The sequence below is a fragment of the Ixodes scapularis genome, unplaced genomic scaffold, assembly GCF_016920785.2.
Source record: "Ixodes scapularis isolate PalLabHiFi unplaced genomic scaffold, ASM1692078v2 PGA_scaffold13__105_contigs__length_92229423, whole genome shotgun sequence".
NCBI classification, from domain to species: domain Eukaryota; kingdom Metazoa; phylum Arthropoda; class Arachnida; order Ixodida; family Ixodidae; genus Ixodes; species Ixodes scapularis.
The window spans coordinates 5468214-5495892 of record NW_024609839.1 but is presented as its reverse complement, the minus strand read 5'-3'; the positions used below and the strand labels follow the sequence as shown (position 1 = coordinate 5495892).

The following is a 27679-nucleotide window of genomic DNA, read 5'->3' as shown; positions in this document are numbered from 1 at the left end:
CCCGTGGTGTCAATCAAAAAGTTCGATAGGTCTGTTCTGTATTCAATTCGCTCTATCAACCACGGAAATGCTATTGTCCAAATGTGCCTGGCAATTGAACGAAGTCTCAGGTATGTCGAAACAGGTAGAAAAATTTAGAGCTTAATATATGCTTCCCTCACTTTCATTGGAGATTGACATTTCCGCGATTCATTTTCGTCCACCTTTTTGTGCTCTCGTTTTATCATTTTCTAACGCACCTCTCCGATCACCTCAAAAATAGCAAATAATTGTCCCCTCCCCCCCACCCTTTTCAAAAATATTTCAAACCAAAATGTGAACGAACATACGTATCACAATTCCGCGTATTTAAATGAAATCGTTGGTAGATTTCAATTGAAAAATATGTTGTTTTTCTTGCACTGGCACACATACCTTTTGTAATTTTAATAGTTATGTTTATACCGGCAGGCGTACATCGAAGGACGTATTGTTACGCACCTGCTACGAATACGCCAAGGGGCATGCGCGCACACATTTACGCACAGGCATAAAGGTTTGCACATTTCCAAAGCGATCTGCACTCTCAAGTCGAGTCGCGTGTAACTTTCGCGACCCATTATGCAGGTCATAACATGTGAGCCCATTTAGTTGCCTGATAATAATAATTGTGTTGTATGTATGCTTACACAGCCGGAACTTAGTCAACCCTAACGGGCGTCCGGTGTCTCGGCTGTAGATGAGATATGTAGCCACTGCAATACAACTGCTTGCTGCTAGCCTGTGGTACATTTTATGCCACGCTAGAAAGTTTGATAGGTTCTATTCGAAGAATAGAATTCGTTCGATTAGTTGATTCGTTCAAAGTTCGATTGCAATACTCTTGCAATACTTTGACCGCCATGTAAGACGAGGAGACGAAAGCTGCTTTTGTAAGAACTTTGAGTAACGGGTCAATCTTCTATAATCTTCTGGGAGGATAACAGCGACGTCGGTGCAAATCCGGGAGGCACAAAAGAAGGGCGCTCCCTCGTCCCCTCTTCTCTGGTGGTCATCGGAGCGCTCTTTCGATGACGTCAGGTGCAACCCATGTTTTAAACAATGGCAGGGGCGGGGATTGAGGCCAAGGTCCAGGGATTCCGCAGCGCGAGCTGCTGGATCTGGGGACCTTGGCCTCGAGCTTTTTCGCTCCACGTGCTCCGAGCTGAGGTACGCTAACTCGCTCGGCCACCGATTCACCTATTTAGTTGTGCGAAAACATTCGTTTGTGTATTGACATTTCTTAGTGGGGTAATCTAATCATGTTTGGGTAGGTGTGGGCGTACATATTTTTAGTTTCAGTTTTTTTACTTTTCCAAGGAAAGAACGTGTCTGTGTGTTTGTGTGTGTAGGGGGGGGGGCGGCACCTGGGGCTTGGTGCAGAAGACAAAACCACCGTCGCGATGCACCAAAGACCGTCAGTTGACAGGGGCCTTGGGCCTCATGTGCGAATATCTAAATTTATTTATGTGTTGTTCTGCACGCATCACTGGTTGATTTCATTGCAAGTTTATTTATGTTGGCCGTATGTGAACAGTACGCCCAGGGCGATGGCACCTGCAGTCTGTCGCCCACAAAACTTAGAGCTCTGCCCACATAAAATAGTTCGGCTGTGATAAGGTATACAACTGCTCAGTGGTTTTACTACCCGAATCTGACAAGTCAGATTACTATATTGCTAACTTCCAATCAACACTACTGGCTTATAGGAACGCACGTTTCGTCACGCCCCATTGTGTGATGCGAGGAAAAACATTTTTTCCATGAAATTAAGGGCTGATATACTGAATATTTTTTGGCGCTGCATTTACCCAAAGCGACAGCCAATAACAAGAATATCCGACCCCCGTTAGTCGTTCAAGAGGGGGCCATTGAACATAGTCGGAATACTGGCTGCACCCGAAAACGCGTCGTCAAGGTACCGAAGAAAGCTTGGCCAATTATATTAGTTAAAAAAGTAGTCGTTGGCCAATAACATTTATGTATTATTTATTATTCGTATATAATGACCCGCACGCGCGGCATCGCGAGCCGGTCATTTGCGAGGCGTGTTCTTTTTAACTCTTCCCCTTGTTATTTACTCGTATAAATACCAGGTAACAACAGCTAACGGGTTCAAGATTTAAAACCTAACTAATTAAAAAGCATCCGACGTATTCGTAATCTCCCCCCCCCCCCCCCCCCCCCCCCCGATGATATAAAGTGCCCCAACCTTTCGCATCAGACAAAATAAAATCCTGAAGAATTCCACATTATTTAACTAACTTATTTTGGCCATGGGGAGCGGGACCGCCCGCGCGGATGTGCGGTCAATTAAGAAACAGTCGCCTAGAAACGCGTCCAAATTGGGAATATTTTGGGAACGCCGTAAAGTGCAGCGCGTGCGTTATATCATTGTAATGTGCGTGTATTTAGTGATATTCCATGGTGTTCAGCAATATTCTAATTCAAAACCATGCCTTTAAAATTAATATTTAACAATCTTATTACTAAAAATAATTATTATCCGGTAATACCGAAAGCTTTTAATGTTCCTCACATGTGTTCTTTCACACAGATACCTTTTTCCGTGCGATGTGTACTTTTTGCCGAAGCGATTTTGCTCGCGTCCGGAAACACACACACACACAAGGATACAGATATATATATATATATATATATATATAAACGAATATGTGCAGATGAATGAACCGTACTTAATCCAATGAATCAAAGAATCAAAGAAAACGGTGCAGCCAGGATTTGAACTCTGGGCCTCCCAATGTCCGGTCGGGTGTGGAGGTTAGCACACCCGACCGGACATTGGGAGGCCCAGAGTTCAAATCCTGGCTCCGTCGTTTTTTGGCCTTCGGTGGGTTCCTGAAAAATTTTATTCTTTGATTCATTCATTCATCTGCACATATTCGTTTATATCCTCCTCGAAGACCACGTCCGATGGTGTGAAGTGCCCGTATTATATATATATGTATATATATATATATATATATATATATATACAGTCAAATATCCGTACTCTCGGTGTTGCTACGCTAGGAGTTCGTTGTATGTAAACTCCTAGCATAGCAACTCCGAAAGTACGGATCATTGACTTATTACATTTTCCCGGTCCATTGTTTTAAAACTACTCCGCTTCACCTATATATATATATATATAGGCAAAAGTAAGGTGGGCGGACACAGCAGCCGTAGGATGATAAAAATAAAATTCTAATTTAATGGCGAAAAAAGTCACGCGAGAAAAAAAGGGGGTGAAGTGCCAAAGTTGTATTAGTTGTATTAGTTTACGGGAATAATGAAGGTTAGGCACAAGAACGCTAGTTACACTGGAAACAAACTTGAAAAAGGACAGGATAAAAGTCAAAGTTAAAACACAAGAACTTACAAAAAATAAATTGTTAAATGGAAAAGAACATAAAGCTTTAAAAATAAAAAAAAAATAATAAAAATAAGAAAGGGGCGTGACGACCGTCGAAGTTTCGGCAGTGGCGCTGCTTTCTTCAGGACGGGAGCCCACATGGCGTGGTGGGTTAGTTTTATAAAATATTTAGGGGGGAGGGTTTGTTGACGCGAAAGTTCGAAGGGGCTTTTAGGGAAAGGGAAGCACGGGGGGGACGATTCCAATTTTGTCGCGATGAGGGAGGCGGTTTTGGGTTCTGTTCACAGGTGCATTGGTGGTATGAAGGAGCTTGTTGGGAAGGGAAAACAGAGAGGGGATAATTCCAATCTTGGCGCGATGAGGCATGACGGTTGTTGTAGGTTCTGTTCGCAGGTGCATTGGTAGCAGAAGGGGCTTGTAGGGAAAGGGAAGCGCCAGGAAGAATGAGTCCACTTTCGTAGCGGTGAGGGATTACGGTTGTGGATTCTGTTCGGGAGGTGCATTCCTGGGTAATGGCGGTGCAGTGAGTGAGTGGTGGCGCTCTTGTATGACCGGGTCTAGGGAGCCTTCATGTGCGTTTTGCTAGGGAGATGCCACCCTTCGTAATACCACTCGCCGACAAACCAGCAGCCATTTTGGTTCTCAGCAATATTCCGTGGGGCTTATAAGCCTTCCGGAAACAAGCACCTTATCTCACATGTTTGGAGCAGCGTTGTGGAAACCACGGAGAGAGGATTAGCATTTTCCCTTTCGGATGGGAGGACCGATGGACACAAAGGCCACTTTCTGGCGCTCGGGGGAACAATGAAAGGAACAAAATGGCGGTGGAAGAGGGTGTGGGAAAGGGAAACAGGCAGTTGGCATCACTCTATGCGAAGCGCACATGAAGGCACCCTAACCGGGTCGTTTGGGGCCATCTTCCACGTTGTCCCCGAGGGCTGTTTCGTCCATACCCAAAAAGAAAGAAAAATAACAAAAAAAAAAAGGAGAATCAAGCAGGACGGGAGTGTCGCGCCAGATTGTTGTTTAAGTTGTGCACTGTTGACAGAGTACCCAAATCTTTGATAATTTTGCTCTGGAATTTATGAATTAAGAACGACTCGCGAATTTCTCTATTTGTTTGAGTCTTGAAGCCACTCTCTATGATGACTAATTTTGCCTGCGTTATTATATGTCCGTTCTGGCTGAAATATTTGGATACCGGAAGGTCGAGTTTGCACCTAACGTCGTACTTATGTTTGTCGTATCTTGTACGAAACGTGGATTTAGTTTGTCAAATGTACTGCTCTTTACATTTGTGACATTCAATAAGGTATATTACATTGTCTGAGTCACACTCGACATCACTGTTAATCGTTTAAAGGAAATGCGAATTTGTGCTAGATACAATGTTAGTGGAAAGCATTTGATGGCATATCTTACAAGGGGATTTTCCACATGGTTTACATCCCGTTGGTTTTGAATGCCTTGGTTTATTTAGTTTTGATGCATGAGATTGTCACGAATGTTTCGAGGTCATCTAAAAAACCGCTTGGGCGCTTCGGGGAATACTTTCTTCAGTTTAGTCGATTGCTGTATCAAATACTGATGATTCCTTAAGATGGAGCAGATGGCTGGGAGGTTATTACTGTAGGTATGTGCGAAGTTCACAGGATTTTGGGGGGCATTTCGCGTGGTGCCCAGAGAGAGTATTAAATTACGATCTTTTGCACGTGCCTTGTCTATCGCGTTATCAACTAAGGCCTTTGGGTATTCACCTCCCTGGAACGCCTCCCTGCGTTGTTCTAAATCTCTGTGTAGATCGGCATCGTTTGAACAGATTCGGCGCCATCGGAGGGCTTGACTATAAGGAATTGCTGTTTTGCAATTTCGGAGGTGCGAGTTTTTGAAAGAGAGATATTGCTGTGAATCGGTTGGTTTTCAGAAGAGCGTGGTGCTTAGTACACCACCTACGAGTTTCACGGAGACATCCAAGAAGTTGATACTTGTGAGGGAGTAAGAGCTCGTAAATTTTATAGTGGGAAGAAACCGGTTAAATTTTCAATAAAACAAAGTAGACCGTTAAGGCCGTGCTGCCAAATTATAAATATGTCGTCAATATATCGTTTGTACAAGAGAGGGGTTAGCGCGCATTGTCCCAAGAAACTCTCCTCCAAAACTCTCATGAATACGTTCGCGTAGTTTGGTGCCATATTTGTACCCATTGCTGTACCATTAATTTGAAGATAATGGTCGTCATCAAACTCGAAATAATCAAAGTTTAGTATTAAATCCAAAAGTTTTGAGAGAGCTTCCGAGTCGACAAGCTTGTCTTTTTTGCGGTTGTAGTGGGAAGCGGTGGCCTGAAATGCCATCGTCATGTGATATGTTGGTGTAGAGTGAGGATACATCCAAGGTTACCAATAGCGCGTTTGGGGGAAAGTGGACTTTAGAAATAAGATTTAGAAAGTGTGTCGTGTCTTTGATGTATGAATTAAAAGTTTCGGGGAGATCCTTAATGAGTTAATCTAGAAAATTTGATAAGTTTTCAGTCACAGTGCTGTTCGACGAGACAATAGGTTGGCCTGGGTTTCCTGGTTTGTGAATTTTGGGTAGGAGATAAAAGCGTCCTAGTTTGCAGTCGGTGGAAATGAGAAAGCTTGAAAGGTGCTCGTCTATTTTGCTTTCTTTACGTAAGCGCCTTAGGACCCCGGCGATGGTAGCTGCCTAGTTAGCAGTCGGATCAGAAGTTAGGGCGGTATGAAAGTTTTTGTCACTGAGTTGACGCAGGGCTTCGGTTTTATGCATGTCAGTATCCATTACGGCTGTCGCCCCTCCCTTGTCCGCCGGCTTGATCACAGTGTCGTCTCTGTGTTGAAGGTTCTCCAGACTTTTTTTCTCGTCTGGTTTTAGGTTACTTTTTTTACCATTCGAGTCTTTGAGCCTACAGTGCATCTAAACATCTTTAGGAATTTCCTTTACTTATAGGTCTACATTCGGATCTTTGCTAGCGAATGGTGTAAAATCCCTAAATTTTCTAAAGTGATGGATAGGGGGAGAAGGGACGTTTTAGTAAAACTGCTCCCGAAGACGGAGATTTCGGGCGAAGTTATGTAGGTCGAGGTGCATTTGGTATTCATTTACATGGTTATTGTCTGGGCAGAAGGAAAGTTCCTTTCGTAATATATTTATATCTGAGTGAGAAAGCTTAGCTCATGATAAATTTACCACAGTGGTATCAAGATGCCTGATGCATTAAGCATACTAGCAGGATCCTCAGCCCGTCCGTCAACACTACGTCGACCTGCTCCATCGCATCCAAACAAGACCAGGCATCCAACTAGTTGTCTGCAGCCACATCTTTCCCGGATTATCAACCGTCATTTTCGTTTTCATAACAAGCATTTATCGGATGCCTTCAACCACTGAGCCGGAATCTTCAAGCGGCAGCTGACGGACATCTGTATGTCCACACGCGGCCTGTTTTTTTACACGCACGACCTGCAGGCGTGCGGACTCTCCCGGGTTGTGGCCGCGGATGGCCTACATCCCAGCTTCGCTGGAGTACACATCGTGGGCCGGAACCTCAGGGCGCTGATCCCATTCCTCCTGCGGTGGACCCCGAGACCTCAAGGAGCCTCGGCGCCGGACTTGCACTGGCCAACGCTCGGGGTGGCTACACGGATGCAGCACACGGAGGTCCGATGCGGCCAGCCACGTCGCACCCAGCCACGCCGCATCCGGGCCCACCACGAACAGCAACCGAACTGACTGCCATCCGGTGAACCCTTTTCATGTTCTCTGCCCACTAAACCTAACCTAAACGCTCCAATCAACATTTCTTTCGCCTTCGCAGAATAATTGGAAAACGTAATAGTTATGAAAACCATCTCATGTCATTATCGCGATACTCCCAGAACGAAAGTTACCCTAGGGTCCTTAGAATATCCGCTCTTCAAAACTTTTTACTTGATCCCGCACGTGCATCGCAATGGAGCGCGTCGCTCTCGAGGACTTCCAATCATTTGGTCAAAATCCTAATTGCCCAATGTAAATCTAATATAACCTCCTTACGGCAAGAGGAGGAGGAACTGTACAAAACCATGCCACTTTCGGAAAAGCACAAGCATAAATTAGCTAGCTTCATTACCAAAAAGTCCCATTCATTACATGCAAGATTATCCAAAACGTTTTCCCGCGACCATATCAATTCAGAAACACCCGATCCAAACACCCTACAAGAGACTTGTCAAGCCCGCGGAGAGGAAGGGATAGCCGATGTTCGACCGCGGTCACCAGAGCCCCCTCCCCTAAGCCAGAGCGAACCTGTTGGTATGCTTAATGCATCAGCAACCATGGATAACACTCTGGTAATTTTTTCATCAGCTGAGCTTTCTCACTCGTATATAAATCTATTAAAAAGGGACTTTCCTTCTGCCCAGACAATAACCATGTAAATGAATACCAAATGCACCTCGACCTACATAATTTCGCCCGAAATCTCCGTCTTCGGGAACACTTTCACGAAAAAGTCTCCTTTCCCCCTATCCATCCCTTTAGACAACCCAGCGATTTTACACCATTCGCTAGCAAAGATCCGAATCTAGACCTATACGTAAAGGAAATTTAAAAAGATGTTTTGATGCATTGTAGACGCAAAGACTCGAATGGTAAAAAAAGTAACCTAAAACAATGGATGTCGCGAACCACCCTAGGTTCGATTTCGAAAGGTTTCGATATTTGCGAAGCGAACTGAGGTTCGATTTCGAAAAATTTAGATATTTTCGTACCGACCGAGGTTCGATTTCGAAATATTCGCAACTTTTGACCACAGCGGAGTTTCGAATTCGAAAATTTCGAAGCTTTCACGGTTTCTAAAATTTCGAATTCGAATATTTCGAATATTTTTTTACTTCAGGTTCGATAAATTCGAAGATTTCGAAATTCTTTGTAAAAAAAATTCGAAAACTTCGAACGCTTTGAATTTTTATAGACATGAAGTTCGAACAATTCGAAGATTTCGAATTTCTTTTTGCATAAAGTTCGAAGATTTCGATTCTCTTTTAACGCCAAATTAAAAAAAAAAAAAAAAAAACTTTGAAGATTTTGAATTTCTTTCTAATCCAAGTTTTCAAAGTTCGAAGTCCGATTTTCAAGTTTTTCCACGGTTTCAGTTTCAAATAACGTTTTCACGACTCACTGGTTTTCACAAAATCAAGTTTAGAAAAGTTAGGGTGTGATACATGGTGTGATATCTAGATTCTGCGAAGAATATTTGCCGGTGCAGAATTGTCATCGCCAGCCCCGGGGGGGGGGGGTCTTTAACCTGCGTCACGCAGTAGTGATTGCACAAACACACTGTTTTACGAGACTCATCCAGTTCGAAACGGCCAGGGGCGAGCAGGAGGTTGAGGCTCAGAAAAACCTTGAAGCGACCTGGCAAACTAGCTCACCACCCCTTGCACGCTGGTAGTAATCCTATCCGGTGAAGTTTATAATTGTCCTGGAGGTTTATTTTCTGGGACGGAGGAATCGCCTCGCAAAAAGCACGAAAGCCGACACAACTCGAGGTCGAGGAGCATTCTACCATACAAGTGGCGTCGGAAGAGGAAAAACGGGGAGAAAGAGGGTGGGGGGGGGGGGGGGGGGGGGGGGGCTTCAGCCTCCTTCTCCCCCTCGCAGGTATTTCGGACTGTTAAAGAAAACAATACGGGGAAAGAGGGCGTGGTCGAGCTTATTTTAATCTGAAATTATTTATGCATGTGTATACACCAACTCATCTCTGTGACGTCACGGCGCGGTGGTGGCGCGTCGGTGACACTTCCGGTGTGGGGCTGTGGGCAGAAGTCCCCATGCCAGACGTGTATTCCTGCGTTGTTTTGAAAGGAACCAGACAAAAACCTGCCTGATCGTCAAAACGCCGCGACTGGGGCCGTACCAAATGTGTCCAGAAAGGTTTGAAGGTCAATTTTCAGGTGCTCGGTTCGTGCGAGAATCTGGATATGTGCCGTAAAAAGGGAAAAGCAGACGCCGTCGGACAACGATTGCTTGGGCGGGAAGCACTTTGGGTTGAATTCACGGATACTTGTGGTCATCAGATTTATTTGTTTTGTTGCAACATGAACGCCAGAAAACCATCAAGTTGTGCGGACCACCTGCGGACTACGTTCAGTGCGTCTTCAAGTTCAAACGGCCGCCTGATCGTTCGAGCTGTCGTCTGCTCTCTCAAACGTTTCTGCTTGTCGTCGGCTCTCTTAGACGACGCCGGCCCGTATATGTTGGCCCTGTATTTGCGATAAGAAGTAAGTGCAGGCCTCAAAAGACTTACGTTTGAAGGTTAGTAAGCAGGCTCGATGTAAACAGTAAATACAAGATGTTGATCATTGTTACCAGTGAATATCACTGACAATCTATGCCTAATTGACTTGGTCCGATTCTGCTTGCGATTTTCAGTATCGACGTCGACCATTTCAGCTACGGTTCACGTTTTTGCAGCCAGAGCGGCGACGCGACTGAAAATTGCGAGCGAAATCTCATCATGCGAATCAGGTTTTAGCGTATACGGAATGAATCGCCACATGTCACATTATTCGCGCGAAGTTTCGCGGTGTAACGACCCTCGGTAATTTCGCTGACGCCGCTCAAGTAGTCAGACATCGCCAGGAAGACGTAAAATCAACAATTCGAACGCGAAAAAGAGCAGGGGGACTCACACCGACGCCGATAACATCGCATTTCAATGGTCTGTCTATGGGCGACGGCGTGGTTCTTGCCCACACCCACCTAGCGCATGCGCCGTGCCGGTGGCGTCCGCTAGGGGCGCTCCGGTTTGTTTGTAAACATGCTCTTCACTGCATAAAAGGTTGCGTAGATGGTCATTGTTAGAAACTCGTTGTCAGAAAGCACTGCTCGTCACATGCTTAGTGGTTCGGAAGTTCAAATCTGTCTTTTCGACCTAAACACCTGTGCCGATAGTAACAAAAAAAAAAAAAAGAATAGACGCGGGAATAAAAAGCAGCCCTACCGAAAAATCCGATATAACTTTTCGCTATCCGGATTATGGAACCGGAAATCTATGTGGATTCTATTTGGACTCTATCTGGAATTTAGGTTTTCAGAAATTATTCCTTTGTCTGCAAGCTGGATTTCGGGTTTCCAGTAACAAATTTCCGGTTCCATAATCCGAATAGTGAAAAGTTATACCGGATTTTTCGGTAGGGAGGAGAAAAAAAAAAAAACTATCAAGAAGTCGTCGGAAGTGTTCTATTCTTGCATATTCAGAGGTTCAGAACTTCGAAACAAGTTTCCTTTACCAAAATGTGTACAGGCTAAAAGAAAGACGTCCCAGGAACGTGAAGCGAAAAGAAAAAAAAAAGTTTTCTTTTAATGACGTGCTGAACTTGAACACTATTAGAAATCTCCTCCCATGAGTTAATTTATTCCTTAACGTGAAAAAACAATAAATACATTATTTTGTATTCTGCAGATGGCAATGATATGTACTGTCTGTGGTGTTAATTTAAATGCGATACCTCAAACAACTTAGACGAAAATAAATATCAAGTTTAGGTCATAATTGCGTGCAGATACATGTTTGGACATTTCTTCGAAACTCACGTTGAATAACAATAATCACATCTTAAGACGGCACTTACCTAGGCTATACATAGATCATTCTTAAAAAAGTATAACATATCTACTATAAATAGCTCCGGCTGCAGCGTGCTTCAAATCTGGCACAAACGACAATCGTCAAAAACCCGTCGTCCTTCCTCGCCCCTTCGGGGATTTATTTCTTTAAACCTAAGCTTGCCAGAACATTGAAATAAACGACATTGTCTTTCGTAAGGAACGAAGCACCGCGTGTAAAAGTTCGAGAAAAAAAAAATTACGAATGTACCCCACTACTTGAAATCAAATGAAACCGTCCGCCGATCTTTCGAAGTTCGACGAACGTCGAACGTTTACCCTAAAAGTTCGAAGTTCGTCGAACTTCTGACTTTTCAGAATTCGAAAGTTCGAAACTTTTTGATTTCTCTTGATAAATAAGTTCGAAAGTTCGAAATTCATCGAATTCTTTGGTCAGTCAAGTGCAAAAGTTCGACAAGCATCGAACCTTGCAGCTCAGTAAGTTCGAAAGTTCGAAAAAGATCGAATTTTTTAGCGTAATAAGTTCGACGGTTCGAAAAGCGTCGAACTTCTTAGCTTAACAAGTTCGAAAATTCGACCTCTGTCGAATTTTACGATATAGACAATTCGAAAAATCGAAATCTTTCGAACCTTTCGAACCGCTTGATTCGATCATCGAACTTCGATTCGAAAAAAGTTCGCGGCATCCCTACCTTAAACCAGACGAGAAAAAAAGTCTGGAGAACCTTCATCAAAGAGATGACATTGTGATCAAGCCGGCGGGCAAGGGAGGGGCGACAGTCGTAATGGATACCGCCATGCATAAAACAGAAGCCCTGCGTCAACTCAGTAACAAAAACTTTTATACTCCCTAACTTCTGATCCGACTGCTAACTATGCAGCTACCATCGTCCGGGTCGTAAGGAGCTTACAAAAAGAGAACAAAATAGACGACCACTTTTTAAGCTTTCTCATTCCCACCGTCTGCAAACCAGGACTCTTTTATCTCCTGCCCGAAATTCACAAACCAGGAAACCCAGGCCGACCTATTGTCTCGTCGAACAGCACTGTGACTGAAAACTTATCATATTTTGTTGACTACCTCATTAAGGATCTGCCCGAAGCTTTTCATTCATACATCGAAGGCACTGCAGACTTTCTAAGTCTTATCTCCAAAGTCGACTTTCCCCCAAACGCGCTATTGGTAACCTTAGATGTATCCTCACTCTACACCAACATATCACATGCCGATGGCATTCAGGGGACCGCTTCCGAATACCGCCGCGAAAAAGACAAGCTTCTCAACTCCGAGACTCTCTCAAAACTTTTCGATTTAATGCTAAACTTTGATCATTTCGAATTTGACGACGACCATTATCTTCAAACTAATGGTACAGCAATGGGTACAAATATGGCACCAAATTACGCGAACGTATTCATGGGAGTTTTGGAGGAGAGTTTCTTGGGACAATGCGCGCTAACCCCTCTTTTGTACAAACGATATATTGACGACATATTTATAATTTGGCAGCACGGCCTTAGCGATCTACTTTGTTTTATTAAAAATTTAACCAGTTTCATCCTACCATAAAATTCACGAGCTCTTACTCCCTCACAAGTATCAACTTCTTGGATGTCTCCGTGAAACTCGTAGGTGGTGTACTTAGCACCACGCTCTTCTGAAAACCAACCGATTCACAGCAATATCTCTCTTTCAAAAGCTCGCACCCCCGACATTCCAAAACAACAATTCCTTATAGTCAAGCCCTCCGATGCCGCCGAATCTGTTCAAACGATGCCGATCTAGATAGAAATTTAGAACAACTCAGGGAGGCGTTCCAGGGACGTGAATACCCAAAGGCCTTAGTTGATAACGCGATAGACAAGGCACATGCAGAAGATAGTAATTTAATACTCTCTCCGGGCACCACGCGAAATGCCCCCCAAAATCCTGTGAACTTCGCACTTACCTACAGTAATAACCTCCCAGCCATCTGCTGCATCTTAAGGAAACAACAGTATTTAATACAGCAATCGACTAAACTGAAAAAAAATATTCCCCGAAGCGCCCAGAGCGGTTTTTAGACGACCTCGAAACATTCGTGACAATCTCGTGCATGGAAAACTAAATAAAGCAAGGTATTCAAAACCAACGGGAGTGTATTATTCCTGAAGCAACGGTTCAAGTAAAAGACGAAGAAGAGGAAAAGCTCGAGCACGAAGGAAAGGGTCTCGACGACTGAACCTGAAAGGCGGCAGTTGACCCGCCAACGCTCCCGGCAGACCAGGCTTCGCTCCTGGTGAACCCTGGCTCCGCTCCAGGTCTTTTCGCCACCATCGAGCCGGAGCGACGTCGTGCTTGTTGCTCGCACCAGAAGCTCGGAGCATTGGACTTTGGGCTCGAAGACGGACGAGAAAGGGTGGCCTCGCAACATTCCTGTCAACCCAGGCCGCGTACCTGGTTGGTCAAGCGACACCACCGAACCGGTGCTGGAAGGCCCAGAGCTCCTAGCAAGCTTGGACCCACACCCGTGACATCGAATAACAAAGCCTGGTTCCGTCCCAAGCAAGATCGACGCTCGAGACTGTGAGTGTTCTCAGCTCTCATTTAAAGACGACCGAGACTGACTCTCGTGACTGTACCTATTTGATCACTCTATTTTTGTTCTTTCGCTCCTGCTCATAATTTTTTTTCCTGTTCTGTTTTCATTTTTTGTTTTGTTTTGTGCTTGTGAGTAAAGTCATTTTCGTTCGGCTACGTCCGTGTAGCTTCGTCTTTCGACCTGCCCTTGTCCCCTCGGAGGAACATGACAGGGATTTAAACCATGTGGAATATTCCCTTGTAAGATATGCCGTCAAATGCTTCCCACTAACATTGTATCTAGCACAAATTCGCCCTTCCGTCAAACGATTAACAGTGATGTCAAAGACTCAGACAATGTAATACATCTTATTGAATGTCACAAATGTAAAGAGCAGTAGATTGGACAAACTAAATCCACGTTTCGTACAAGATACAACAACCATAAGCCGACGTTAGATTCAAACCCGACCTTCCGGTATCCAAACATTTTAGCCAGAATGGACATATAATAACGCAGACGAAATTAGTCATCATACAGAGTGGCTTCAAGACTCAAACAAATAGAGGAATTCGCGAGTCGTTCCTAATCCATAAACTCCAGTGCAAAACTTAACAAAATTTGGGTACTGTGTCAACAATACACAGCTTAGACAACCACCGTCCGCGACAACCCCGCCCTGCTTGATTCTCCTTTTTTTTCTCTTATTTTTCTTTCTTTTTGTGTCTGGACGAACCAGCCCTCGGGAACAAGGTGGAAGATGGCCCCAAACGACCCGGTTAGGGTGCCTTCATGCGCGCTTCGCATAGAGTTATACCAACCACCTATTTCCTTTTCCCATACCCTCTTCCACCGCCATTTTGTTCCTGTCATTGTTTCCCCGTGCGCGGGAAAGTGGCCTTTGTGTCCATCGGTCCTCCCATCCGAGGGGTAAAACGCTAACCCTCCCTCCGTGGGTTCCACAACGCTGCTTCGAACTTGTGAGATAAGGTGCTTGTTTCCGGGAGGATTATGAGCTCCACGGATTATCGCCGAGAACCAAAATGGCTGCTGGTTTGTCGGCGAGTGGTATTACAAAGGGTGGCATCACCCTAGCAAAACGCACATGAAGGCTCCCTAGACCCGGTCATACAAGAGCGCCACCACTCACTCACTGCACCGCCATTACCCAGGAATGCACCTCCCGAACAGAATCCACAACCGTAACCCCTCACCGCTACAAAAGTGGACTCATTCTTCCTGGCGCTTCCCTTTCCCTACAAGTCCCTTCTGCTACCAATGCACCTGCGAACAGAACCTACAACAACCGTCATGCCTCATCGCGCCAAAATTCGACTTATCACCTCCGTGTTTTCCCTTCCCAACAAGCTCCTTCATACCACCAATGCACCTGTGAACAGAACACAAAACCGCCTCCCTCATCGCGACAAAATTGGAATCGTCCCCCCCGTGCTTCCCTTTCCCTAAAAGCCCCTTCGAACTTTCGCGTCAACAAACCCTCCCCCCTAAATATTTTATAAAACTAACCCACCAAGCCATGTGGGCTCCCGTCCTGAAGAAGGCACTGCCACTGCCGAAACGACGACGGAAGTCAGGCCCCTTTCTTATTTTTATTATTTTTTTTATTTTTAATGCTTTATTTTATTTTCTATTGAAGAATTTATTTTTGTAAGTTCTTGTATTTTAACTTTGACTTTTATTCCGTCCTTTTTCAAGTTTGTTTCCCGCGTAACTAGCGTTCTTGTGCCTAGTCTTCATTATTCCCGTAAACTAATACAACTTTTTTTGGAACATCACCCCCTTTTTTTCTTGCGTGAATTTTTTCGCCAATAACTTAGAATTCTACTTTTATCATCCTACGGCTGCGTTGTCCGCGCACTTTACTTTGGCCTATATATCAACGGAAGGACCTGCAAACATTCGCCACTTTCTACGTGTATATATATATATAACATAGGTGACCCAAGTCACCAGGTGGGGTCTAAAATGGACCGTAAAAATCAACGCCTGCACCTAGCAACAAAAACCTTTCGTCAAAGGTGTATTTGACAGGTCGGTACTTTATTGAAAAACAACCAGCGTAGCTCTCTTTCTGTAAATCTAGGGCCAAGAAACTTGCCACGGTCTACGGAGGGCGGCGACGCAGACGCCCAAGACGAGTAGTGGGGTGTGTTTGGCGCTCGTATTGATAGCTGGCGTCGGGAGCAGCCTCTGAAGGTGTAGCCGACCAGTGAAAGAAGGAGGACGATACGCAGACGAAATTCGTTGGCAGCCAAAGCAGCGTCGTTATGCAGACGCGTTTCTTTTACTTTAAGTTTTGCTTTATTGCGTGAATATATTTTTTAACTAAAGGAACATTTCAAAAAGATTATGTTCATTTTAATAAACCACGGTAGTCGCAAGCCGTCGCGATTTGAAGGTAGCACCATCTATCAATACGAACGCCAAACACACCCCACTACCCCACTTGGTCGTCGTCGTCGTCGCTCACGGTAGACCCTGACAAGTTTCTTGGCCCAATTTTCTACAGAAACAAAGCTACGCTTTGTAATTTTACAAGAAAAAACCGACCTGTGAAATACACTTTTGACGAAAAGTTTAGATTGCTAAGTGCAGGCGTCGATTCTTACGGTCCCTTTTAGATCCAGCCTGATGACTTGGGTCAGCCTACCTATATACTTTTTATTCAAGAAACTAAATGTATTTAATGCCTTCGATTGGATAAATTTTTTGTGCATTAATAAGACAGATAGGAAGCACCAGTAAGTGAAGGCTTAGGGATGGAGTGGTAAGCGCAGCCACGCGGGCAGTGGAGGCCCAGAGTTCAAATCCTAGCTCCGCCGTTTATTATGACTTTCGGAGGTTTCAACTTTGATTCAATCACAGTTCTTGATCCGTATGTTTTGGATTATTTCCTCTTCAGAGACCACGCATGATGACGAAAAGCCAAACATTAGTTCTTCCAGAAATTATATCCACCAGGAAGTTATTTTATGCAAAATAATTTGCCTGAACGACGATAAATAGTTAAGGTTAGACCGTTCCGGTTTAGTTCAACTCAGCAGCGACTTGCCGAGCAAAGTGAAGTACCATTAGACAAATCGCAAAATTGCTATTCTATGCAGAAACAAAATACCCATTGTGTTGCATGTCTAAATAATAATTCACACCCAAATAACAAGCGCTGCAGGCGCTCACTCCATACTTGCATTAAGTTGTCGCGAATGCTTGAAACGAACGGTGCACACTGTATAGAATACTTCATGAGATTCAGGATGACGCGTCCTTGTATCTCAACAAAGACAAAAAGAAGACAACACTGCTAACGTGTTAAAATACGATAGCAATCATATCCTAGTACGTAGCGCATTCCTAGAAGCTGCACGCCGCGCTGAGCTCGGCCGTGCAACCTCTCCTGCGTCTGCCCGGAAAGGCTCTGCTGGCTCTGCGGCAGGCCGCTCTCTCTTACCGGCAGCCGCGCCGCTGCGCAATGACGAGGGCTTCTCTGAGGTGCGGCGCTCCTTGGAACTACGCCGTGCGCCAGCCAATAGGGTGGCTTCTACAGGCTTCCCTCCATGGGACAGCGGGATTTAGGTGCCGTTTGGCGCGGCTTCAAAAGCTCACAACGCCGGTTCGCTCCATCGGACAGTTAATGTTTTCGCCTTAAAAGTTGTTCACCCAGCGACGTAACGGCTGGCACCAAGCGGCGGAAGACGGCAGTGACCGTGGCGGGATTGTACTGCCGCCACCCGCGCGCAACACGAGCTCCGGCACCTCGACTACTGTGAGAACGTTTTTCAATTTATGATTCAGGTCAGTGACTGATTGAGTGTGATGACCGTGATGAGCATTGAATAAAAAGACCCTGAGGGACTGTGAGTGTGATGAGCATGTTGAGCTGTGAGTGTGATGAGCATGATGAGCAGTGAGTTTGATGAGCGTGATGAGCTGTGAGTGTGATGATCTGCGAGTGTGATAGGGGGAGCATGATGGCCTGTGAGTGTGATGAGCGTGGTGAGCATGATGAACAGCGAGTGTAATGAGCGTGATGAGCTGTGAGTGTGATGATATGTAAGTGTGGTGAGCGTGATGAGCTGTGAACGTGATGATAGTGACGACGGTGGAGAGTACGTTTTTGTTTCGTGTTTAAAGGGGCGATGCAACAATTTTTCTGCTTTCAATAAATAGAACTTAAAATTGTTCCTTGACATTTATAAACTATGAAACGGATATTGTTTTTTATCTCTACGCAATCGTAGATGAAAAACAAGAAAAAAAGTTCAGAGTAAAACTAACACCTTTTACCCCCTCAACTCGCAGCTAGAAAAAGCGGCCACGGGGTTTGGAGCCGATTATATGCCGCCAATGTCAAAGCGAGTTGGGGTTGGCAGAGCACAGGGCGCGTGCTGAGTTCAGAGCGTTGTTAATGTTTGGCTATTCCCGCCCTCCCAGCGATTTCGCGCGAGTCACTACCCGAATGCATGCTGAGGCATTGATTGTCACGAGCCAAACTCAAATGCGTACGCAGTCTTCGTGTCCACTGTATGAGCAGCACTTAAATATCGTCACAGCGGGAATCACAAGGTTTCGTGACGCACACCTGGGGATGGCATTGTTGGCATTGTCCTCACAGCTCCCTCCGTCATCAATTTTTGGGAAGAAGAGAGTGAAAGAAAACGTCCCCTTCTATCTTCGGAATTGCACCACGACGAAGACGCTTCTTGGTTTTTCTTGGTCAGTGGCGTCGCGTTCAAGTACACTTGGGACCCACTAGTGCCAGTAAGCTGGTGTAAAGTGAGACGCCTTCCCACCCAATATGATTGCACGGCGCCTTTCATCGTGATGCTGAGTGTTTGTGATGACCTTGTTTTGAATACATCGTGATGTTAGTGTGAGCGAGTTTTAGTGGCGCGTTAAATCGTGATGGCGAAAGTCTGTGACGACCCTGTTTTGAATACATCGCTGTTGTGAGTGAGTTCTGTTGCGGGGAAAAGGGGGTGATCGTGAGTGTGAGTGAGGGCAGCTCAAGTTACCAATGCCGAGGACGGCATTGGTAACTGTCTCGGGCTTTCGGAAGGCGAGCAGTTGATGATCGTTTTGTATTCTCTCAGCACCTTTGAAAGCAAAAAAAAAAAGAAAAGTGATGTGCAAAAAGAAAAGAAAAAAAAAGGAGTGCACAGATTTTTCTTACCAGCTCGTTTGTGTTTTGATAGCTTTTTTTTTCGTTGGAAAGAAACATTTTGATTTTGTAAGGGTGCCTACTATTGTTTTGCAGCGAGAATCCGGTTCTTTGTATCAGTGTGCTCCCCCCTCCTCCCCCTTTCCATCGCCATGGGAGCGCAAGCTGACGACATACGACTTGCAAACCACCAAGCCATAAAATAAAAAAGAGTTGAGTCCAGGTTTTAGGTGACGGGAAGAAAGTTTTCAGGCATCTGAAGAACCACAGGCCTTGCGTTGTGTGTTTTCAGGTCAGAGTGCGATTTCGGTAAAACTTACCCTTACAAAAAACAAATTAGACACGATTTGTTTTGTATTTTATATGCCCACGTTATTTTTGTAAATTAAAAAAATGTAACAGATTACAATCATTCCCTTACGTAAATAAGTAAGAAAATTACTTTACAATTATTTTGTAAACAATGTGATTGTTCCCTTACAAAATTACTGATCAATGTTAGAGATTGCAAGTAACTTCTTTACTTGAAACAGGTTGCGTACAAGTCTGAGTATGGGCTATAGCCTACCTAGGGGGCTCTACAGCAGCCAACTCGCCTCCTCAGGTTAGTGAAATTAGACTGTATTTAAATGCGTAATTGCTTCGCTGTAAACGTTTTATCTCTTCCACTATAACAATAATCATTCCTAACCAGAAAGTATCGAAATGCTATCTTTAACATAGACCCAGTCCTATACTCCTGCTAAACGACCCGATGCTGCTATATCAAAGCATGTCTTAACGTCACAAAAATAACAGTGTAACAGAGACCATTCACAACCCAGGGACGTTTTTATTTAATGGCTGGGAGTGCGTGCACTTCTCCCAAAAACAGCAGACGGCCGGTAGCCTTCTCGCAGATGTAGAAGAGGAAAGGTCTATTCACGACAAAGGATTGTGTACGATTTTTGCCAGCACGCACTGCTGTTGCGGCGGCGGCCACCGTGCCTTCTTCGTTGATCTCAATGGCTGCCTTGTGCTGGACCTCGGTTACCACCTGCCCTTCGCCGCCAGGGATTCCCGACAGATCGGCGTCAGAGAAGATGGAGCCCACACCCAACTTCTTCAGGGCAGGAACGAGGTTGTACTCCGTTTTCAAGTCGAACTTAGGAAGTTGAAACATGAGAACCGTCTCTTTCAAATTTCTCAGGATTTTTTCTATGCTCTCGACAGTTATGGCCTGCCGAAGTTCGGCAAGTCCATTTTTTTCATTGGGAAATACGAATATCATGCTGTGTCTGCCCCCTTTGTAAGGATGTTCTATGGCTTCACATTTCAGGCCGGGTTCAGAGGTGAACAATACCGTGCCGTCTCGCGACATGGTTTCTACCATCACTACCTCAGATCCTTTGTTGTAAAAAGGAAATGAGAAGGAATACTTGAGATCGAAAGGGGTCTCCCATTGCCCCTTGAAGTAAATGGCATTGAGAAGCGCCGTTATGGTGCCTGCAGGAAGTTTGAAGCCCGAGATCTGGTCTTTGGTCTTGTTCTTTACCCACTCGTTAACCTCGGATTCCATGGCAGACTTTTCTCCCCGAACGTCCACCGACCGATACATCGCCGCAAAGATGTCAACGAGCTCCTTCCGGTAACTTTTGAGGACTTTCAGCTTCTTCTGCACAAAAACTGCGTTGGCTATCATCAAACTTACATTGTCATCAGTCTGCTGTTCTGCCAGAAACTTTTTGTAAGACTCCAATGTAGATTCTCTGCTAGGCAGTAACGCTGCGGTGTGGCCAAGAGCAATGGAAATTTCCGCTTCGGACTTGCCCCTGGCGGCGGCGTAGACCATTGCGAGTGCGACGGAGATGCTGGTCGGCGAGAAGAAGATGTTCGATTCCGGTTCTTCGCTGCACAGTTCCTTGAGAAGCTTGAGGGCAAAACGATTCTGGGCACGGGCGAGCTTCATGTCACTATCTTCAGCATTGCATTCGCTATCCCCCGCTAGCAGAACGAACAAGACGATCAAAACCTTTTGAGCAAGCATCATCAAAAGAGGACTTCCCTTCGGTTCTTCCACGTCCCTTTTTGTGTGTATTTATTCTCTCATATACAATGGGCATCTTTGGTCGTGGAAACAAACGGAATATCTAGCCAATAAAACAATACACATCTACGTATATTCTTAATGTGCTCGTAAGTTGTTCATCTGCCAAGCATACGCGGAATCCGTAAAAATAAGCATACGCAACCTTCAAGCCTCAAACTCATTCCATATTCATAACATTGTGATCATTGTTCGAATCCTGCCACTTAGTTTTCCCGAGCTTTTGTTATGGCTCACACTTGCTTGCCTCGTTTCTTTTAAGGTGTCGTTAAATGAGCTATTATGATACCTTTTAAGATGTACTCCAGTGTTTATTGCACTTACAAGCTGAATGGTGAAAATTTCTGCGATTAGAAATAGAACTCCAAGCACAATAACTGCAAAAAATGACCTGCTGTGTGTGTGTGTGTGTGTTAGTGCGCGCGCGCGCGAGTGTGTGTGTGTTTGTGTGTGTGTGTGTTTGTGTGTGTGTGTGTGTGTGTGTGTGTGTGTGTGTTTGTGTGTGTGTGTGTACGCGTCTGTGTCAGACTTGTGCCTATCTCAAATACTCGACTCAAGATACTGTATTTAAAATACTTTTTGAAGTATCTTGCAAATACTTTTGATCGGGAGTATTTAATACTCTATCTTAATTACATTTCTGAGTATCTCGTACTTATTATCTCAAATACATTTCTGACATTCCACCATTTTCCGAGTTTTTCGGTGTGAAGTGGCGTGGGCGTGGCACGAGCAAACGCGAACATTCTTTCGAGCAACCAAATCCCTTTGCTAGCTCTGATTAGCTACGGTGACTTTGGTTGAGCTCGGGAAAAAAGACATCGCTTTTTTGCCGATTCTGACTCATATTTCAGCCAAAAGTTTGTACAATGAAGGTTTTCCCCTCGCGTTTCCAAAGGTGCCTTTTGTTTTCTAGAGTTTCCCCCGAAAAAACCTCAAACAAAATGGGTGGTTTTAGCGAAGTTAGGATTGCCGAAATAAGGCGCGACGCAGACCGAGAAACGACCTACGACAACAATGCAAACTTGGTTGTCAAGAAAATAATAAATGAAAAAAAAAGAGGTGGACAGAGTTTTTTTTTTTTTTTTGTATATTTGATTTTTTACGGCAGAACTTCTAGACTTTCTTTTGTTTATTTTCTTTTTGTCTTCAGTCCGTCACTTATTGCCCTGGCGAACAGTGTCTGTAAGCGAACATCGATAAGCAGAAAACAGGACAGGAAACGAACAAAAAGCTGGATGACCTCTCAAATTCCCAACAAAGCGCCCCCAACGCTGAGTGCCTTTCTGACTGCAACCTACTTGAAGAAGGTGCGTCCACTGCCATGGCTATTATGTGTGTTCTCTTCGTTATCCATTCACTCATATCCGTATCCCAAGTTTGTTTATAGTGAACTTCCCATATAGGGAACATGGATTGTAGGTAAACGATGCGTCTAAGGTGTGCCGCAGGACGTGATATTCAGCGATGTCACTATAGCTAAAGCGACCTCTTTATTTCTATCCGAGAAATGTTTTGTAACATGTATCCGTGATATTGCCACGCGCTTTGCCGAGCGAGCATGAGGCCGAATGGTTACCGCGCTTGGCTCTCGCGCGGAGTCTCCGGGTGCGATTCCAGGGAGCGGACTCCTCTTTCATTTATTCTTTCAACTTGACATTCTTGTAAGTTCGAGAACCTTGTCGTCTGATTGAGTTACGAATGTTCTTCGCGCGGGAACGTTCTATGTTGAATGTTCCAGAAACCCACACGGATACAAAAGGTGCTCCGCGTGGCGGTAGTGAAAGCTTGCGCTGGGAACCTCCTTGCTTCGATCCCCAGCGCCCTCGCCCGTTTTGATCTAGGTGAGTTTCGTACCGGCACGCGTTCATGTAATCACTACTGCGTGATGCACGTTAAAACCCCAGGTTAGCGGTTGTACTGCAGGGGCTAAATTTCTCATCTACAGTTAAGCTAGCGGTCACCTGTTAAGGCGTACTACCATCAAGGTTGTATAAACATACAAAAGCAAGCCAATTTTGTTTAATTTTGGTCCGGAGTTATGGCTCATTCACACTGGAAGTGGATCCGCGTTCGCGAAGCGGTTGCGGATGCGGTTCGCGAGAGACCCCGTTCAGACAAACCGAGAGGCGGTTGGCGGTTTCTCGGCGATCATGCGTGATGTTTTGAGACTTGCGTTTGGCAACCCTGTTTCACAATCCACAATCCACTTTAATCAACGATCCAAAGCTAAAATTTTGCTATTTTGGCACTCTGAAGATTTTTCTCCATGACGTTCGCACGCATCCAGTGTTGCCAGATTGGGCTATATATAGCCAAATTGGGCTACACTTTTTTTTCTATTTGGCGTCAAAATTGCGTTGTTGGCTGCGTGGCTATTTCGGGCTATTTCTAAAGATTCTGCAACTTTTGTCGAAACCTCAGGTTCGACGTCAAACTTTGAGGTCGACCAGTTAAATTTCGAAGTTCTTATCGGCTTCAAAAAAAATCGTCTCTCTTTTGTCCAGTCTAGAGGAGAGAGAGGGAGGAGAAACGTTTCGAACTTGAACAAACTATGGGGTTTTCACAATGCGCAGAGAATCAATGCTTGCAGAGTTCAAGCGGTCTCCCCACAGCGCAGTCGAGCAAACCAAACATATTTCACTATTACCACAGGCCCGGTAGCGCGTGTTCTACTCGAACCTATGGTTTGGTGCCCATTGTGAGAATCCTTGGGCATCCAAGTTCCTAAGAACGAGAAGTCCGCAGCTTCGCCGCTAAACAATTGACTACCTTCCAGTCTTCGCCCAACCCAAGAAAGGGCGGTGAACCGGAATAGGGGACACTCATATTCTACACAAAGAAAATAGATGGGTGAAATATTGTTAAGGACCTTAGATACTGGGGTTCTCGTTTGAAACTACTAGTGTTCTTACTGTTCTGCTTCTGTGTTTTGTTCTTTTACTGCATGATCAAATCTTCCAGGCTTCACAATAAAGCTGTCTTTTTCGGTTTTCGTATTTCTGAAAACGTGCGAAGGAAGGGTCAGTGCTGCACAGATTTTCATGCCTCCGCAACATATTTTTCAAAAATTCATAAGTGACATAATGTACCCAAGGTGCGGCGCATCTGAGGGTTAAAAAGAGATGCAACGTGTTTTGGGGTATATGTGTGAAAAATTGTCAATAAAAGGCTTGAAAATAATTGTTTTAATCTTGGCTATTTTGGCTATACTTTGCTTACGGCTTCGGCTATATTTGGGCTATACTTCCCAGACGTTTGGTGATTTTTTGTGGGACCATCTGGCAACACTGCGCACATCACGAGTTCAGGTAGCGAAAAAAGAAGCCTAGACCCGCGAACCTCGCCTGTGATTCCCTTGACTTCGCCCACAAGCAAAGCCCAGCTAGGCGTGCATTGCTGACTCAAAAGAGGATGCCCCCGACCTTTTCTTCGAAGTGGACCCTTCTCGCATGAATAGCTGGTCTTGTTTTCAAGATAGAGGGACAGTTTTCCCCCCTTGTTCGCTCTTATCATATTCGAAGTTGGGAGAAGTCGGGTGGACCGTGGTACGGGCGAATGAGTTCGGTGCGAGCCGGTCGTCGGCTTTGTTAGTGGCGGACTCCTCTCGTCACTCGCGCGTCGATCGAGTCTACTATTTGTTTGTCATTCAGCTCAAATAAACGCCGTAAGGATTACCTCTGCATTGTCTGGTACGTACCCTTTATTCCTTGGGTAGGTTCCCTTTATTTCTTTTGTTAGTAGTAAACGTTACAGGTCGAGCTAGCGCAGGTACCCTGCCCCCTCCGCGGTAGTGCGTTGGCTACGCAATCAGACTGACAGCGTCTCTATCGGCCTTCGTGGTTTTCATTACGATGTCTAAAGCTCTCAATAGTCCACGCGACTATCTTAGTGGGTACAAAAGCTGACATTTCGGTCGATCAGGGGCGGGTTCCGACGTTCCACGGGCAGAGACTAACAAGGCAGCGAGCTTCGGGCTGTGGCACCCGGAATAATAAACAAACTCTTACCCGAACCAAATCACCGGTGCGAAGCCCGTTAAGATTATGAGTCAATTCTTTTCGAGGCGGAGATAAGTGACGGACGTGAACATCACGTTTCTCCTTTGATTTGTCTGCTGTAACGCTAGGAGTACAGCGCCTTGGTCCCCTCACCAGCGACAGACCTGTGCCATCTTGTTTCGAAAGTCACCTAGAGCATGCAAAAATATATATCTGACTTACTAAAAGAAATTTAACAAATAGTTGCTGTTCTCAAATGATTGGTTATTGCAATTATAACGCAAAAATCATACGTTCCTTCTAAATCTAACTGAAAAAAAGAAAAACTAGGTTATTGCTGCTCTCATGGCGGAGTTGGCAACGCACGCTGCTGCCACGCGGACCAAAAAGGTTCGAGACCACTCGGCCCGGTTCTTTTTCTTTTTAATCTTTGCTTTTCCGAAAACGTTCAGCCCATTCGCGGCTGTCATCGCGTGTTCAGGTTCGGGACATTCCCGAATGGACCGCTTGCATAAAAACAGAGGCAACGCGATGTTTTGGGGGTGGTCATCCTTCTGTCGCCGATGTGAGGGGGTACCACATGGCCTTCGATGGAGGCATCTTTCTTTTTAAAAAGAGGCGATGGAACGATTTGTTTACTTTCAGTAACTAGCGCTAGGAATTGTTCCGTGACATTTATTACCCGTAAACCAACACCCGCCTCATGCGTAATGCAGCAGTGGTGGCGCTGCTTTCGAGGCGTGCGCCTGCGCACACGTGTCACGTGACACGGGTTTCTGCGCACGCGCATTGACCACACCTGGTTTCGGCAAAATATGAACTTCTTTGTCAACAGTGTGTAGGTCTATAAAACACGCGTTAGGTTGTTAATGTTTTTCTGCGCAGTGGAAGTCACAGAAAAAGCTCGATAAAGACGAGCCGCATTGCAGAAATAAGGCTTGTGGCGCAGGCCAACTGGTGAAGGTTGATACTTCAAGGCCGCTGTACAAACGGGACGTTCTGCAGGGAAGAACCTTCTCTCCCGAAACTGGGAGACGGGGAGGGAACGGGCCGGCGAAGGATGGAAAGGGGTCGTCGGAATGGGATTTGCCTCGGGGCGAGCTATTCCCTCGAGAGGGAGTGGGGGACGGAACAAAGCTGCCGTGGGGGTTCCCGCAACCAGGTGGAAGAAAGTAGGGTGCCTATATGTTTCCGCCGCTCCGCTGTTTAGGGTGGCGAAAACGTTTGTGATACCTGTTGCCGACAAACCAGTGTTGCCTACCTCGTTATCATGGCAGCCTCCGCTGTTTCGTCGACCATTTTGTCACACTCGCCAGTCGTGCGCTCGCGCTACTCCGCTAATCCTCGTTAGGGCTAGGGAGCGCCCACCGCTCTCGTTCCGACGGCGAGGTTTCGGCGTGCGATGCCGGTCCGGTCTGTTGCGTTCCATTTTGTCGAGGGGACTCACGTTTCGATAAACGCAACGCATACTTCCTGGTCGCAACTTCAAAGTATAAAACACCCGAATAAAGAGAGCGACAGCCACGACGACCGCCATCCCGCTGAGCCTCCGACTCGTCCGATTCCATTTATGAACGGAAACGGAAGTGGCCTCACAGTGTTGCCGGTGTGTCGAAACTACGAAAATTCAACGTTGTGTACGTTTAACCAAATAAGAAGTGGGTCAAAATGGCGGTGGGAGAGGATCTGGGAAAGGGTAACAAGAAGTTGGCGCCACCCTAAAGCAGAGCGGAAACATGTAGGCACCCTAGAAGAAAGATAAGCTTGTCAAACGGCGACCTCGGATGCGACGACAGGCACGTCGTTTCAGCTTCCGTCCGAGCGCAGCCAAAGCTACGTGTGGCCGGAGCCAACCACACGCCGGCAATAGGTCACGCGATCTCGCCTGAACTTTTGTATCACTCCGCTGCGCCGGTGGTCGTCCGCGCCGCCTTCGCTCTCCGAGTATTTCGTCTGCTACGGGTGTATCAACGGTATCGTCTGCTAGACGTTTAAAACATGCCCTTTCACGTTCTGAAATTTAATCACAGGGCATATCAGTGCGTAAACTGGATGCTGTTGTCTGTGTCCGAGCTTTCCACTTGTTTGGCATAGTTTCGATATGTAAGGTTGCAAGGTGCCCGACGACCCGGCCGTTGATGTTTTCTTGTATTGTCTACCCTTACAAAAATGAACAATGAGTTTCAATTGAGCTTCTAATGTGTTTTTATAGAGTCAAATGAAACTCATAAGAAACTCATCGTTAAATGAGTTTTATCATTACCCACTCCGTATCTATTCTTTTTAATTTACTCATTACAAATTCAAGTAAGGTTTATCGTTACCCAATCAATATCAATTCTTTCGAGTTTACTCATTACAAATTCAAGTGAGGTTTATCGTTACCCAATCAATAGCAATTCTTTTGAGTTTACTCATTACACATTGAAATGAGTGTTATAAAAAAAAAATCAATAAATCTACTTCCTACTGCATTGCACCCGAAACAAATAGCGCGTCGGTGCTAGTTCTGATATACAGATTTATTTCCTGTGCTCAAAATAATAACTGTATTCACCCTCTTTTACTCCTAAAGGCGTATTCACACGATGTATCTCTTCAACGCGCCACAGTTTAGCGAAACTAAAATTTCGCGAAATCGGCCTGTTCACACGTGGAGTTCGACGCGCGAAACCTATGATGTATTGACTCACGAGAATTTCGCCAAACACTTGTCATCTGCACCGGGAATACCAAGCGTTTCGCTTCAAAATGATATGAAGTACGCACAGTGTGAAGAGACAGCCTGTTTTATTAATGCCACTCAATGAATTTCGTCAGATTCGGCTC

General features: G+C 45.3%; 1 protein-coding gene across 1 annotated transcript; it reads right to left on the bottom strand.

Annotated features, from left to right (window-relative positions):
• Positions 1 to 19595: 19595 nt before the first annotated feature.
• Positions 19596 to 20789, bottom strand: LOC115314027 (intracellular coagulation inhibitor 2-like). The gene has a single exon (XM_040211867.1). It carries the CDS (start codon positions 20787 to 20789, stop codon positions 19596 to 19598), a length of 1194 nt encoding a protein of 397 aa, XP_040067801.1.
• Between the last annotated feature and the right edge of the window lie 6890 nt (positions 20790 to 27679).

Coding starts and splice junctions, on each gene's coding strand:
- LOC115314027 (XM_040211867.1), bottom strand. CDS start 20,789: ATGCTTGCTCAAAAGGTTTTGATCGTCTTGTTCGTTCTGCTAGCGGGG.